This window comes from Saccopteryx bilineata, chromosome 4, assembly GCF_036850765.1.
Source record: "Saccopteryx bilineata isolate mSacBil1 chromosome 4, mSacBil1_pri_phased_curated, whole genome shotgun sequence".
NCBI classification, from domain to species: Eukaryota; Metazoa; Chordata; class Mammalia; order Chiroptera; family Emballonuridae; genus Saccopteryx; species Saccopteryx bilineata.
Window position 1 is genome coordinate 1927527 of NC_089493.1, and position 13931 is coordinate 1941457.

At 63.5% G+C, this 13931-nt stretch overlaps 2 protein-coding genes across 6 annotated transcripts in view; one reads left to right on the forward strand and one right to left on the reverse strand.

The window, feature by feature from the left end:
• BRF1 (BRF1 RNA polymerase III transcription initiation factor subunit) overlaps positions 1 to 4004 on the forward strand; it is a 57775-nt gene extending 53771 nt beyond the window's left edge. For 4 of the 5 annotated variants that reach the window (XM_066278114.1, XM_066278111.1, XM_066278113.1 and 1 more), the window contains 4 exons: positions 588 to 856; positions 1777 to 1828; positions 2325 to 2496; positions 2983 to 4004. In XM_066278114.1, coding sequence (XP_066134211.1) covers positions 588 to 856; positions 1777 to 1828; positions 2325 to 2496; positions 2983 to 3020 — 531 coding nt within the window. In that variant the 3' untranslated portion in view covers positions 3021 to 4004. The remainder of the gene's footprint in view (positions 1 to 587; positions 857 to 1776; positions 1829 to 2324; positions 2497 to 2982) is intronic. The other variant, XM_066278110.1, reaches the window with a different exon arrangement.
• Positions 4005 to 10192: 6188 nt separating this feature from the next.
• LOC136334158 (proline-rich protein HaeIII subfamily 1-like) lies at positions 10193 to 13564 on the reverse strand. The gene is made up of 4 exons (XM_066274029.1): positions 13527 to 13564; positions 11719 to 11815; positions 11494 to 11599; positions 10193 to 10575 (listed from the first exon to the last, which is right to left on the reverse strand). The coding sequence occupies exons 1-4, from the start codon at positions 13562 to 13564 to the stop codon at positions 10193 to 10195; spliced, it is 624 nt and encodes a 207-aa protein (XP_066130126.1).
• Between the last annotated feature and the right edge of the window lie 367 nt (positions 13565 to 13931).

A 13931-nucleotide genomic window follows, 5' to 3' on the forward strand; every position in this document is an offset into this window, starting at 1 on the left:
AGCTGCTTGTGTGTGGTTGGATGGTGATGTCTGGCCAGGAAGCTACCTTTGGGGGAGTGGAAACGCCCGTGACTGAGCCAGGGAAGAGACAGGAATCTGGAGTGTGGCAGGCAAGGGGTCACAAGCAGCCGAAAGAGTCCTCTCTGGACTGAGGGAAGGAGGCGGGAGCTCGCGTCAGGGTTTGGGGCCCTGCAGCAGGGTCTGTGTGGTCGCCTCACGCGCAGGCTCTGCTGGGCGACCACTGCTGCAGGGGGGGCTCCTGCGGGTGGGCTGCAGCCCAGTGCCAGGGTGAGCATAGGTGTCGTGTCTGCTTGGCCATGGACCTGGCGGGGGGGCGGTGTGGAGGGCAGGGCGCGGCTGGCAGCGCTGGCCCAGGCTCCCAGGTGAAGGCGGGGCTGCCGGTGCCCACTCTCTGGGAGGGTGCAGCCGGGCAGGAGGGGCCCAGGCTTTCCCATCCCCAGAGGAGGTGGGTGCTGCCTTTGGATTGCTGAGCCCTCTCCTTCCCCGGAGTCCTGGGCAGCGCCTAGTGAGTTCAGGGGTGCCAGGTGCCAGCCCGCCAGAGGTGTGACTGCTGAGTGTTCCTCCAGCCCAAGAAGTCCTGCAAGCGCAAGGAGCCGATCCATGCCAGCACGGCGGGCGAGGCCATCGAGAGGATGCTGGAGCAGAAGAGGATCTCCAGCAAGATCAACTACAGCGTGCTCAGGGACCTGGACAGCAAGGGTGGGGGCAGCCCGCAGAAGCAGGACGCCCCGCCCGAGGACAGGGCCCCCGCCAGGAGGCCGCCTCGGAGGAGGAAGCCTGCCAGCAGGAGCAGGGGCAGGAGCGGGGCTGACCCTGGGACCAGCGTGGGGAAAAGGTACCGCAGCCCGTGTTGCACAGGCTGGGCCGGGGCAGGAGCCTATCTGCTTGACCGTGGCAGTGCCAGCGCGGCGCCCACTGCCCCAGCTGGCTCAGATCCGCGTGCAGGGCCGGGCCTGTGCAGGACCAGGGCCACATGGGTGCAGCTCGGCCCCTTATCTCCCCAGCTTCCCTCAGCTGGGCCTGGAGGGCAGGGGCTGGGTTGTGGGTTCTGCCCCACCCTGGCCTCCCCACCTCCCCCACCAGCCCTGGATGTGGGGTTTCTGGGCCGGGAGGGCAGGGGCTGCGGTGTGGGTTCTGCCCTGCCCCCACCCTGGCCTCCCCCACCAGCCCTGGATGTGTGGGGTTTCTGGGCCTGGAGGGCAGGAGCTGGGGTGTGGGTTCTGCCCCGCCCCCCCTCCTGGCCTCCCCCACCAGCCCTGGATGTGGGGTTTCTGGGCCTGGAGGGCAGGGGCTGGGGTGTGGGTTCTGCCCTGCCCCCCCCCCGGCTCCCCCACCAGCCCTGGATGTGGGGTTTCTGGGTGGTGAGGGAAGCCTGCTTCCTCTCCGGTGAAGTCCCCACCGTCCCCCTGAGGTGGGTCAGCAGCGTCGATGATTCTGTGTTCTCCTCTTGGCCCTTGTAGGTGACAGTGAGGAGAGGTTCCCTAGCTTTGTGTTTGCAGCATCTGGGAGAGGAAGAGCAGGCCCAGTGGAATGGGTGCTCTTAGCAGGAGTCAAGATACCTCTGCTGTGGGCCTGGGGTGGGGGCAGTGGGTGGGGTGACAAAACCTGTTTGGGGAGGGGGCAGACTTGGGCCCTAGAGTGTTTCTCCTCCTCTCCTCTCCTCTCCCCCTGCTGCCTCCCCCTCCTACTCCCACTTCTCCTGCCTCTCTTCCCTGTTCCCCTCCTCTCACCCCTCCCTCCTGTGCTTTCCCACAGGTTGAGGCCAATGGTGTCCACACAGCTGGCTAAGAAGGCAGCCACGGGAGAGGTACGCTGCACTACAGGTGGGACCTCGGGAAACAGCTGGCCCCAGACGTCTGAGGAGCTAGGACAGTCCTGAGTGGGCGGGAACACCAGCCACAGTGCTGTGCGTGGGCCCAGGGAATCCTGACTCACAGGACGCCAGGGAACCAGTGTCCCGGGTGGGCCTGCGGGGCCTCGGGGGGCCTGAAACCTGAGCCCTCCCGCCCTGCCCCTGGGCAGCTCCTCCCAGGGCCACCCAGGGACCCTCTGGAGAGCTAGGCCAAGGTCCCAGTTTTGCCAGCAGTCCCTCCTTTGATGGCAAGCTGTGCCTGGGGGCTGGGCCTCCCGGCCGGGACTCAGATCTCCCCTCATCATCAGGGCTCTGGTCCAGCCCAGGCAGCAGAACGGAGCAGGGAGGGAGGGACCCACGGGCCCCAGGGTGGCTGCAGGTGCAGGCTTGGAGTGGGGGCCAGAGAGCCTCGTTAGCTGCGTGTCACAGAGCCTGTCCCCCTTGCTCGTAGACCCAGCTCCCGAGCACACCCACCCTGGGAGCCGAGCCTGTGAGGTCCTCGGCGGTCGTGGTCGAGAGTGGACCTGTGTCCTACCATCCTGAGGAGGATGCCGAGGAGGAGGACCTCGATGAAGAGGATGGGGAGCCCTGTGTCAGCGCCCTGCAGATGATGGGCGGCAACGGTGAGGCCCCACGCCAGGGCTGACGTGGACGGGCCTCTGGAGGAGAGGGGACCGCCCACCCACCCTCGCAACCCTGAACTGAGGCCTGTCGGCTTCCACCTCGCCGTTTCGCCCCGGAAGACATGTGAATGAAGACACTTTGTGAATTGGTCGTAGGGGTTTTGAGGCCCTCAGTGTGCTAGACAGAGCTGGCCAGGCCTTGCCCACTGGGGGACCGTGGCTGCTGCACTGGCTGGGGGGCCGACTGATGGAAGTAGCTTCCCCCCCCACCGCAAAGCACAACTCCTGCAGGCATTTGAATGGAAGCTAGGCCCCCAATGCCCATGACATGCCAGGCCATTGACCCCTGGGACCTGCAGAGACCAAACTGGCAGTCCCTCTCAGTGGCGGGGGGACCTGTGTGGCCAGGGCCCACCAGCGCATGCGGGAGCCTCGGGGCAGCGGCCCCTGGCCGCGTTGACTGTGCTTGTCCTTCGTGCTTTGCAGATTACGGCTGTGATGGTGATGACGACGATGGCTACTGAGGTGCGACCTCACAGCATGCAGTGTCCTGGTGCTGGACCCGCCGGTGTCTGAGGCTCAGACGGGGCCCACAGGTGTACGCACAGAGACCAACGAGAGGGCGCTGCCCGCCTGCCCTGCAGTCTTTGTCTCGTGTCCACGGGGAGCGTCCGTGGCACTTGCTGTTAGGACCATGTTTTGAGCATTGTGAGGTGTGTTTCTGTCGAGAACAGGGACTGGGCTGATGCCTGCATGTGACTGGTCAGACACGGGCCTCATGGCGCAAGAGCCCTGTGCAGGTGTGACTGTCACGTCTCCTATAAGGAAACAGAGCCGAGAGAGGCCCAGCTGTCTGTCCGAGTTAGTGGAGCGCTGGGTGGGCTCCAGGGCCGTGCTCTGCGCTCGTGAGGGGCTCTGCCGTTCTCGCTGTCACTGAGGCACTGTGTCCTCCAGCAGGTCTGCCTGCTGGTCTGGGGCTGGTCCTGTAGCTCCCACTGCAGCCCTCAGAGACCCACCAGCCAGCGGCCCTGAGCCGGGAGACGGTGGGGGGTGTCTGAGCTGGCATGTGGCTCAGCATCCTGGGAGGGAGGTGTGCAGGGTTTCCGCTGCCCTGCACGACCCTGGGGCTCAGGCCTCGTATAGGATGGCCCGGAGACCACAGCCAAGGTCTTTGCTCTGGCCTTGCTGCTCTGGATATGCCCTTGAGGGCCCGCCTCGGGCCCAGTACTCGGTCTCGTGGGCTGGGCCGGGCCCCTCCCATAGTGTAGTGGAGTCTGCAGGTTGGGGACTTTGAGGCCATGTGTCTGCCCCTCTGCCAGCTGCCACCCTGGGCCTTCCGGGAGGTAGGTGGGGCTGGGTTCCAAGGACAGGGAAGTGTTCCTTGAGCAGCCCACTGAGGCTGTGGTCCGTGATCCTGTGTTTGGCTCTGTGGCCTGCCCCTCAGGAGACTGCAGGGTAGGTGGGGCTGAAGGACCCCATGCTGGAAAGGGCTTTCGGGGGGGGGGGGGAGCGGAAGCCGAGCACCAGGGCGGGGGGCTGGGGAGCAGCTGTGCCCTGGGGGGTGAGGAGCACGTGGCGGCAGCACCCTGCAGCAGAGGGGCCTGCCACCACACGGATCGGGTGCCAGGTGATGTGGGAGCCACGTGCTTTGGGGGTAGGTGACAGACAGGTGAGCAGCCAGCTGCTGGTAGGGTCCAGTGGACTGGACAGTGCCCTGTGCAGGTCACCACTGCCCTGTGTGTCGGCCTGTGCACTTGTCCATCCAGCCCTGCTGGGTGACTACAGGAGTGGACTTCACAAGGGTGCAGGGCTTGGGCAGGACCCTGGGGCCTCTGTTCCTTGCTGAGCAGAACCTCTGCTCCAGCGTCTCAGGGGCTAAGGTCAGAGCAAGTGCTGGGGTAACTCCTGTTCCAGGCAGGGCTCAGGTGAGGCCGGAGAGGCAGCGGAGCTATAGTGAACACCCAGGCCAATAGGGCTGGGTCTAGGAATGGGGGCTCTGCCCACACCCCCGACTGCTCCTCTCAGGAGCTCGCATGGGGCCCCACAGTGGCTTCTGCACTGCTCAGGCCTCCAAGCAGGCCTCGGGTGATAGCCGTTCCCTGCTACCAGGACCTCCGGGGAGGAGGGCGGGTGCTGGGCAGCTTCTGAGAGCAAAAGTCCACTGGTGCCTGTCCCTCTGGTGCCCAGCCTGAGTTCTCACTGAGTCCTGACCTTTCCTGCAGTTCACCTCTGAGGGCTGCCACCCCCCGGCCCCTCCACTGCGCTCCGGTGCTGTGGTGGGAAAGTCTGTGTCCAACGGGTGGGGGGCCAGGCCCGACCCCAGGGGCTGCTGGGTGGATGGGCCAACAGGACTGGGTCTGGGAGTGGGGGCTCTGCCACTGGCCGCCAGGGTCTGATAAGCAGGGCACCCCACACCCTGCTGGACAAACTCAGGGACTCTCACTGTGGCTGTTCATGGACCCACAGTGGGGACAGGGTACCTGGGGGTCTGTTCCTGCAAGTCCCACGTGGTGACCGGGACCATATTGTCCATGTTGTGGGAGAAACTGTCTGAAACTCTGCAGCCCACCCTGTGGTCACTTGCCCGCCCCCTGGTGGCCACCTCGGCACAATCTTAAGACAGGAGCAGGCACTAACCTGCCCAGGCTGGTCCCGCACCAGTCTCCTGTTCCCAGACCCCAACTGGGGTTCTTTGAAACCAGGGGCACCCCATTCCCTGAATAATAAAAACAATAATTGCACAACTGCGGGCATGTGTGCATCCTTGGGCTGGGTCTGGGGTTTCTGGCATGAGGTCCTGTCTTTTTTTTTTTTTTTTCTTAATTTTTTAATTTTTAATTTTTTGAAGCTAGAAACGGGGAGAGACAGACAGACTCCCACATGCGCCCGACCGGAATCCACCCGGCACGCCCACCAGGGGGCGATGCTCTGCCCCTCCAGGGCGTTGCTCTGCCGCAACCAGAGCCACTCTAGCGCCTGGGGCAGAGGCCAAGGAGCCATCCCCAGCGCCTGGGCCATCTTTGCTCCAGTGGAGCCTTGGCTGCGGGAGGGGAAGAGAGAGACAGAGAGGAAGGAGGGGGGGAGGGGGGGAGAAGCAAATGGGCGCTTCTCCTATGTGCCCTGGCTGGGAATCGAACCCGGGTCCCCCGCACGCCAGGCCAGCGCTCTACCGCTGAGCCAACTGGCCAGGGCCGAGGTCCTGTCTTTATGGGACGTGCACGGCTCTGCCCAGGCTGCCCTGCCTGCAGGACCGTCTGGCTCGTGGGCTCACCAGCTCGCCATCCCCACCAGAGCACACACCTTGTGCTTCCCTGGGTCTCAGGAGCCCTTCCTGGTGAGGCACTGAAGACCTGATGTGGGGAGAACCCCCCATCTCCCACTGCAGGGCCGGCAGCGGGGGGCACCCAGGACCGGCGGGGCTTGGGCGGGTACTCGGTTTCTGGGGCCGGCCCTTGGCCTCTCCTGTCCTGCAGGATTGGTGGCTTCTTCCAGCTCTGGGTCCTGGGTTCCGAACGTCAACCATGGTGTGCCTGCCAGGGGCTGACCCAGGCCCCTGCAACCTCAGCAGGACACAGCTTTTGGACACTTGCATCCCGGCCCCTTGTGGGACAATAAGAGGTGTCTAGTGACACCCACGAGGAGGCCTGAAGCGGGACCTGCAGACAGTACCGTTGCCCAGCTGTGGGGCTGTGCCTGTGTGTGCACAGCAGCTTCCAGGACTGGCCAGCGCCTGTCTGCCTATGTGCGTGCGGGGCTGGCCGGTCCCTGAGGAGGCCTGGCTCTCTGCCAGGCTGGCAAGGGGTGGGGGCCGAGGGGCAGGTTCCGAGGCTTCAGGCCTCAGGCTCTGACTGCCCAGGTTCTTCAAAGGGCAGAGTGGAGGTTCTTTATGGCTTTCCTGCTGGGAGAGGGACCTGGCTCAGGAAGCCATTGTCCCCACACAATGGGCCCTTGGGGACCTCTGAGGACAGGGGCCCCAGACTGGTGTGGGACCTGACCCTGACCCTGACTTATCACAACCTTGACCCTAATCTACCACTGACATTGTCCTCAGCACCCACTCATGGCCATCCCAGCCAACCAGCTGAGCCAGTAGAAACTGATCTGGTCTGAGGGCGGGGCGCCCTAAAGGGCAGTAGGCAGGCCGGTGGGCCGGGAGGGTCAGCATCCGTGCCCAAGAGCAAATTGCAGAGGCTGCTGTGACTCGGCCGGAGTGCGGAGTCTGGGGCAGGGGGCAGGGGCAGTGCCAGACGTGGGGGCTCGCTTCCTTGGTGGCGACTGGACCCGTGCTTGGCCGGACTGAGTGTAACCACTTTCCCCATTCAGGGTCTTGGTGAATAAGGGCATTGTCTGCAAGGTGCCCGCCTTGGCGGGGCCTGGGAAAATGACTGCCCGGCACGTCGCAGGGGCTGGCCGCTGTGGCCCTTTTCCCACCCCGCCCCGAGGCCTCGGCAGCTAGGTGGAGCGGAGCCAGCCGCTGGGGGGACGCCTTTTGGGCAGGCGGCCATGGTCAACAAGGGCCAGACTTGGGCTGGGCCCTGGTGTCAGGGGAGGGCCTGGCTGTAGGAGCCGCAGGTTCCGGCCGAGGGAGGTGGGCTCTGGGGCCTAGAGGTTGGGGCAGGGTCAGCGCACACGTGCATACACATGTGGCCTTGTCCCCTCACGGGCACGTGCGCACCTACACACACGGAGACACGTGCACACATCCTGGTGGTGACGGGGAAGCCGTCCCAGCTTGTGTCTCCCGTCACCACCAGAGCCCTTTTCTAGAGCAGTGCCTTCAACCCACAGTGGACTCGGGCGAGGGCGTGCTCCCCACCCACGGGCTCCCGGTGTTCTTCACGGCAAGGCCCCTCCTGAGGTCAGCATGGGGGCCTGAGCAGGTGGGCCCTGTGGCTGTGTTAGGGACAAGGGGCAGTGGGTTCCCAGCAGCAGGTGGAACAATTTGGAACGACAGGAAGCTGCATGGGGTGTGGATCTGGGGCCCAGCAGCCTGTGCAGCCTGTGGGTGGTATTCAAGCCCCCGCTCCGCCGTGGGCTGGTGGGTCCCAGCCTGGCCCTAGGCAGGGCTGCTCTTCCCAGATTCTCCGAACCACCATCGCTGGTCCTGGCCTGGGTCTCTGTTAGGGAGGGGCCTGGTGGTCGCACAGTCCAGGACACAGGGCCCTAAGGAGCACCACGCACCCAGGTGCAGAGCCATGCTAAGCACCCCTTCCCAGCCCTGCAGGCTCTGCAAGCAGCAGGGAGTCGCTTGGTCCCTGCCAGCAGGTGGCGCTGCAGAACAACCAGGTGGGCCCGAGGAGACAGGGAGCCTCCTCCAGCAAGGGGTGTGTGCGCGCACGCACGGGCATGTGAGGTCAGTGCTGTGAGGATCCCCCTTTGGCGAAGGGGTGGCACTTCTTTGGGAAGGAGCCCCGCTAGACAGCTGGTTCACCTGTCACTTAGATTGGCTCCCAGGGTGGTCGGTCTGCTGGGCAGGGCAGGCCCTGCAGGGTCAGACTGAGCTGAGCCTTTGGGCCTCGGTGTCCTCCCCAGCTTCAGTTTTGTCCTTACCCAGCAGGCCTCAGGCTCACTGGGCAAGGGTGCCACGAGTGAGGGTGGAGGTGGGGTCTGCTGGTGGGCATCAACTAGGTTCCTGCTGAGGCTTCAGTAAAGCTTAGAGACGAGCTCAGGGGAATGGGGACATCCCTCTCGAGGTCCCAGGGCAGGCGAGGTGAGGCCAGAAGGCTTCCTGGATGGGGAGGGGTCCACACTGGGTCCCAAAGAATGAGCTGGTCAAAGGCACATTTTGGCACAGAAGAGGCAAGAGGGCCACTGACCTGAGGCCAGTGACAAGAGGGTGTGTGAGACAGGGGGGTGGGGCTGTGAGGGCCTCCGAGTGTGGGAGGGGCAGGGTCCCCAGAGGTTGGGGTATCATGCTTGTTTCAGCGTGGGGGGACAGCCGCAGTGTTGAAGTGGAGTGGAGAAGGTGGTCAGGGCCAGGACCAGATGGAGGGAAGCACAGCCGGCAAGCCAAGGTGGGTGTGTGCCATCTGAGGGTCAGGCTATGTCCACCTGCTCGGGCCTCAGATGGGTCATGTTTACCCTGGAGGTGGGGTGCTTGTCATGGGAGGGACAGGAGCACCCTGGCTCCTTGGAGAGCATGATCCCAGGGCACTGAACAACAGCCTTGCTGAGTCACCTTGACCCATATGGGCAGCCCTTCTGCACCCCAGCACTCGGCGTGCCTGTGGTCACCACCCGCCAAACCGCCAGAGAGCCACCACTGTTAGCGCTCACCACCACCGCCACTCACGCTGGTCCCGCACCACCAGGGCCATACTCCTTCACACCCGCCCACCCAACCTCTGGGACACTGGGAGAGAGTCACACACATGCCCTCTCCCTGCTAGGGCTGGCCTCCAATGGCCACCTTCTTCATGGTCACTGCCACCATCAAGGCAGAGTAGAGTGAGCAGGACAGGCCAAGAGGTAGCTGGTGTCAAGGCAATGCCACCCCATGCTGGTGAAAGCCTTGCCCAGCCTGGGCACACACCCTCCAGCCCCTGGCTGTCCACTTGCACACCTGGACTCTGCCCTTCTGCAAACATCTGACTTCTTCCTGACTCCAACCTGTGTCTGGAATGCTCCTTCCTTCTGCCGGGTCTGCTCTCTCTCTCTCTCCTCTTCCCCTGAGAAACTCAACACAAGTGTCACCTCCTCCAAGAAGCCTTCCTTACCCACCAATTCTCCATGGCTGGGTCAGAGCCCTCTCCTAGGTCCTGCAGCCTGTGAATGTCCCTCTGTCCTGACTTTGCTCACCCTGTATTATCTCTGTCCTGGGGTTGGGGGGCTCCCACCAGGCCGGGGGTTGTCAAGGGCAAGGCCTGCTGGCTGGTGGAGGCACCACCAGTTGTCTGGGCTGGATAGATGGAAACAGGAGGCTGCTGTGGGCCTGAGCATCTGAGCCCTTCCCAGACCCCTGCCCTGCCTTGGGCCTGCCAGGACCAGAAGTAGGCTTGGGCCACGTCTACCTGCCTAGGAAGAGAGCCTACCTCAGTTCCCCCAAACACAGATCTTGTCCCTCTCAGCCCCCCCCCCCCCACCGTGGCTTTCTAATCTAGAGGTGGCCGGGTGCTGAGCTCCTTACATACTGGGACCCCACCCACTACACACACACCCTGCCACCTGCCCTGGTTACAGATCTGCATCTGCCTCATAAAGCCTTTAGATAGGGGTGGGGACGAGGGTGCACCTTGGCCCGGAGCCAGCGCAGACCTGACAGCTGACCTCGGCTGCGAGGCTCCGGTCAGGGTGGGGACCCCCACCGCCCTCTTGCGGCTGGCTCTCGGGCCCACATTCCCTGCTGTGCCAGGGACCGCAGGTGGGGGGAGTCCCCAAGGTGGGGCCCTGAGGAAATAGGGTCTTGAGTGGCCTCCGGGGGGGGAGGGGCTCGGAGGCTGCTGGAACCCTGCCCCGTCCCCGCCGGGGTGAGGTCCAGGCTGCCCTCCGGGGCACCGCGAGCCTCCCGCGACCCTCGCAGAAAGTCAGAGGGCGCGGGGATCAGCAGGGATGCCTTCCAGAGCTGTCCGTTCCATTCAGACGAGGTGGAGGCGGAGCGAGGCGCCAACGTGTCCCAGCAGAACTTGTGACGTTTTTTGGGAAAAAATATCGAGCATCACGCTCTCCCTAACGCGTGACTTCATTCGCTGCGCAGGGGCTAGGCGGGCGGTCTGGGTCCAATTCCAGCGCCGCTGTCGCGCGGGGCCGGCCTGGGGGCGGGGCCCCACGCGGGTGTGGACGGTCTGGGGTGGGGCCCGGCGGGCGGGGGCGGAACCGAGCCAGTGCGCTCCCGGATTGGTCCCCATTGGCCGCCAGCCGCGCGCTCCAGCGGCGGTTCCCGCCCGGGGAGCCCGCGGAGGCCGGGCGCAGCGGAGCTGGTTCTTATCAGCGCGGGCAGCTGGCGGCCTATCCGTGCGCGAGCGCCCCGGCCCAATTCAATGGCCATTGTCCGCCGGCCTCTTTGTTCAGGAGGCGGCCACTTCCTGCGGGGCCGGGCTGGGACTGGCGGGCGGAAACGCTCCGAGCCGAGGCCGCCCCAGCCTGGGGTCAGAGGCGACGGCCACCCCCTCCCACCCGGGGCGCCCGGGGCTGGTGGCCGGGCAAGGACCGAAGCTGGGTCAGCTCAGCCCTCCCCTCTGGTCTCACTTCTGCAGAGTGGGCGGCCGGGCAGTGTTTCCTCCCGGGGACTCCGTGGTGGAGATCCTGTAGAGCTCGGAGGGAGGGCGGTGGCGGAGGAGGGCGGGCCTCAGGCAGATGGGTGCCCCTCCCAGTCTGCCCTCTGCCCCTCATTCCTGGCAGGGGCTGACAGGCTCCAAGAGGTTGACAACAGCATCAATCAAGCGGGACAAGTTCCAGGGGATGGAAACCCAACTCCCACTGCCTCCCTACGGAAGGAGGAGGAGGAACCCACTCGGGACTCCAGGCTGGGATGCTGGACTGTGGCATAGGAAGGGAGTGACAGGAAGAGGGCCCCAGGTGCTCCCGCACCTGGGCCAGGCCCTTTGTCCCTCCTTCCCGGGGCTGGGCCCTGCCTTGCAATACTGCCCTCCATGGACACAGCCTGTCTCCTTGGGCCCTTGGGCCTCAGTTTTCTCTGCCCATGGGTCAGTTCAGTGAGCACTCTGATCGAGGGGCCTCAGCCACATGCTCACCCACAGGTGGGAATAAGTGGGGGGTGACAGCCAGTCTGCATCAAGCCTCATCAAGCTGGTTGAAGCAAGCCGGCTCTCCGCCCACATGTGTGGCATGGACATTGGCCAGACCCCTGGCGGCCCCTCTCCCCTGTGCCTTAGACTCTCTGGCAGCTCCCGCCCTGCAAAGCCCTCCTCTGACTCAATCCAACTCAATCAAAACCACCACCACAGGTGTACAAAGCAGAGGGATTTAATTGGAGTTGGTAACAAAGGGCTTGGGAAGGCTAGGGGAGCACAGAAATTAAAGGCGGCAGGAGGCCAGCACCTGAGGCCAGAGGAGCGAGGGGGGGCTGTATCGGACCCTGCAGTGGCTGTGTCTCCGCAGGGTTGGGCTGCTGGCTGTGGCCACCATCCCCCTCTGAGTTCCTGAGCTGTAACACAGGGGTTTGTGCGGATGACACAAGGTGTGTCAGAAAAAGAGCACCCAGCACAGCACCGGTAGGCACGCTGCAAAGAGCAGTGAGTGTTTACAAAGGGCCTGGGCACCCACCGATGGCAGGGAAGCCATGCCATCTTGATGTCTTGGCCTGTGGACCTGCAGGTCAGAGGGCCCAGGAGAGATGTCGGGGGCCTGAACTTGAACCCACCTGAGAGGCCAAGTGGGGACTTGATGTGGAAGAGGTTTAGTGGGAAACACCTGTGGAGACTCAAGGGGGGCAGCGCCAGACCCCTCGCAGGGCACCTGCCCTGGGAAAGCGGGGGGGGGGGGGCGGGAGGGCAGGAAGTGGCTGAGCGAGCTGTGCCCATGCATGCAGTCCCTGGCTTCGTCCTGGGCTGGGAGCAGCTGGGGCACTGAGGCCTTGGTGAGGCCGCCCTGTGGGTCCGGAGGGCAGCAGCTGCCCACTGACAAGTAGGCTCTGCCAACAGGACGTTGGAGCAAAGTCTTGTCAGATGGCCACATGGACCAACCTCAGGGACACCCCAGGAGAGGGGCCCTGTGTGTCCCCAAAGCTGGCAGGCTGTGTGGCCAAAAGAGGAAGGGCAGGGGCCCGGCCGGGTGGCTCAGTTAGTTGGAGCATCATCCTGACATGCTAAGGTTGTGGGTTCAATCCCCGATCAGGGCACATACGGGAACAGATTGATGTTCCTGTCTCTGTGTGTGTGTCTCTCTCTCTCCCTTCCTCTCTCCAAGATCAATAAATATATATATTTTTTACAGAGACAGAGAGTGAGTCAGAGAGAGGGATAGACAGGGACAGACAGACAGGAACAGAGAGATGAGAAGCATCAATCATTAGTTTTTCATTGCGCATTGCAACACCTTAGTTGTTCATTGATTGCTTTCTCATATGTGCCTTGACCATGGGCCTTCAGCAGACTGAGTAACCCCTTGCTGGAGCCAGCGACCTTGGGTTCAAGCTGGTGACCTCGGGGTCTTGAACCTGGGTCTTCCGCATCCCAGTGTGACGCTCTATCCACTGCGCCACCGCCTGGTCAGGCAATAAATAAAAATTTTAAATAAAATTTTAAGTGGCGAGGGGAGAGCAGAGGGTGGAAGGAGGCTGCAGCAGGGATGGGACCCTAGAGCTGCAGGGGTGGTCTGGCCACGGTGAGGTTTTGGTGTTGGGGTGGCATAAGTCTCAGGACGTAGGCAGGAGGGTGGTCGGCTGGGGCCTTACCCAGGAGAGACCAAGGGTGAGCGGCTGAAGGATGGGACAGTGGGCTGTGGGTAGCGGCTGGTTACTCATGGGTCACATGAGCAGCCCCGCCCTAGGGACTACAGAAAGACTGGGGTTGAGAGACTGGCTGGCAGGCTGCGTGGGCGGGGGGGTCCTCAGGAGGGATTCTCAGCAAAGTGCCGGGGAGGAAGAGCCAGCACAGAGAGGCAGATGGAGAAAGTCAGCCTCCTTGTCAAGTTTCCCCAAAGACAGCTCAGTGTGAGCCTGGGCACTGCAGCGGCCCCCAGCCCCCGGCTGTGGCTTCCTCTCCCACACCCACAATGGGGATCAGGGGTGAAATCTCCTGCTGGGAGGCCCTGCCCTCACACCTCTTCTCCAGAAGGAAAAGACCCCAGGGGATGCCCTCAGGATCCTCCTGCGACCACCAGGGCAAATCACAACCCCCGACTTACAATCCACATGTGGCTCTTTGGCCCCATGAGTGTGGCTCTTCCACAAAATACCATGTGCGGGCGCTACCTCGATAAGGAATGTACCTACCTATATAGTTTAAGTTAAAAAAATTTGGCTCTCAAAAGAAATTTCAATCGTTGTACTGTTGATATTTGGCTCTGTTGACTAATAAGTTTGCCGACCACTGATCTAGGCCATTCAGAACAGCATGCCACCCAGGACTCACCGGCGGGCACCTGGCACCTTCTGACTCGACCCCTGCATGGTGGCCCTAATGGGCATCACTGTTCAGCCTCCCCATGCCCAGGGAAGCCTCCCAGCCACCCTCCCCTGAACGTGGAAGGAGGTCAAGCAGTGCATCTACCTACATCCCTTTGAACCTGGTACCCATGGCCCACCCCAGCACAAACCCTGAGTGGTCAAGCTACAGCGTGCTGGTCCCTGACCTCTAGGGAGCAGAGGCCCGCCGACCACTCTGATCCTAGACCTTCTGCCCCTTGAGAAGCTCTCTGTGTTCTCTTGCCCTCTCCCCTCTCGTCCCCGCATGGCTGGGAAGCCTGCGGACCATCTCTCCGCCCGCCCGGGGGCTGTTGCAGCCGGTCCAGTTCAGATTCCTCCGCAGGTGTTCACG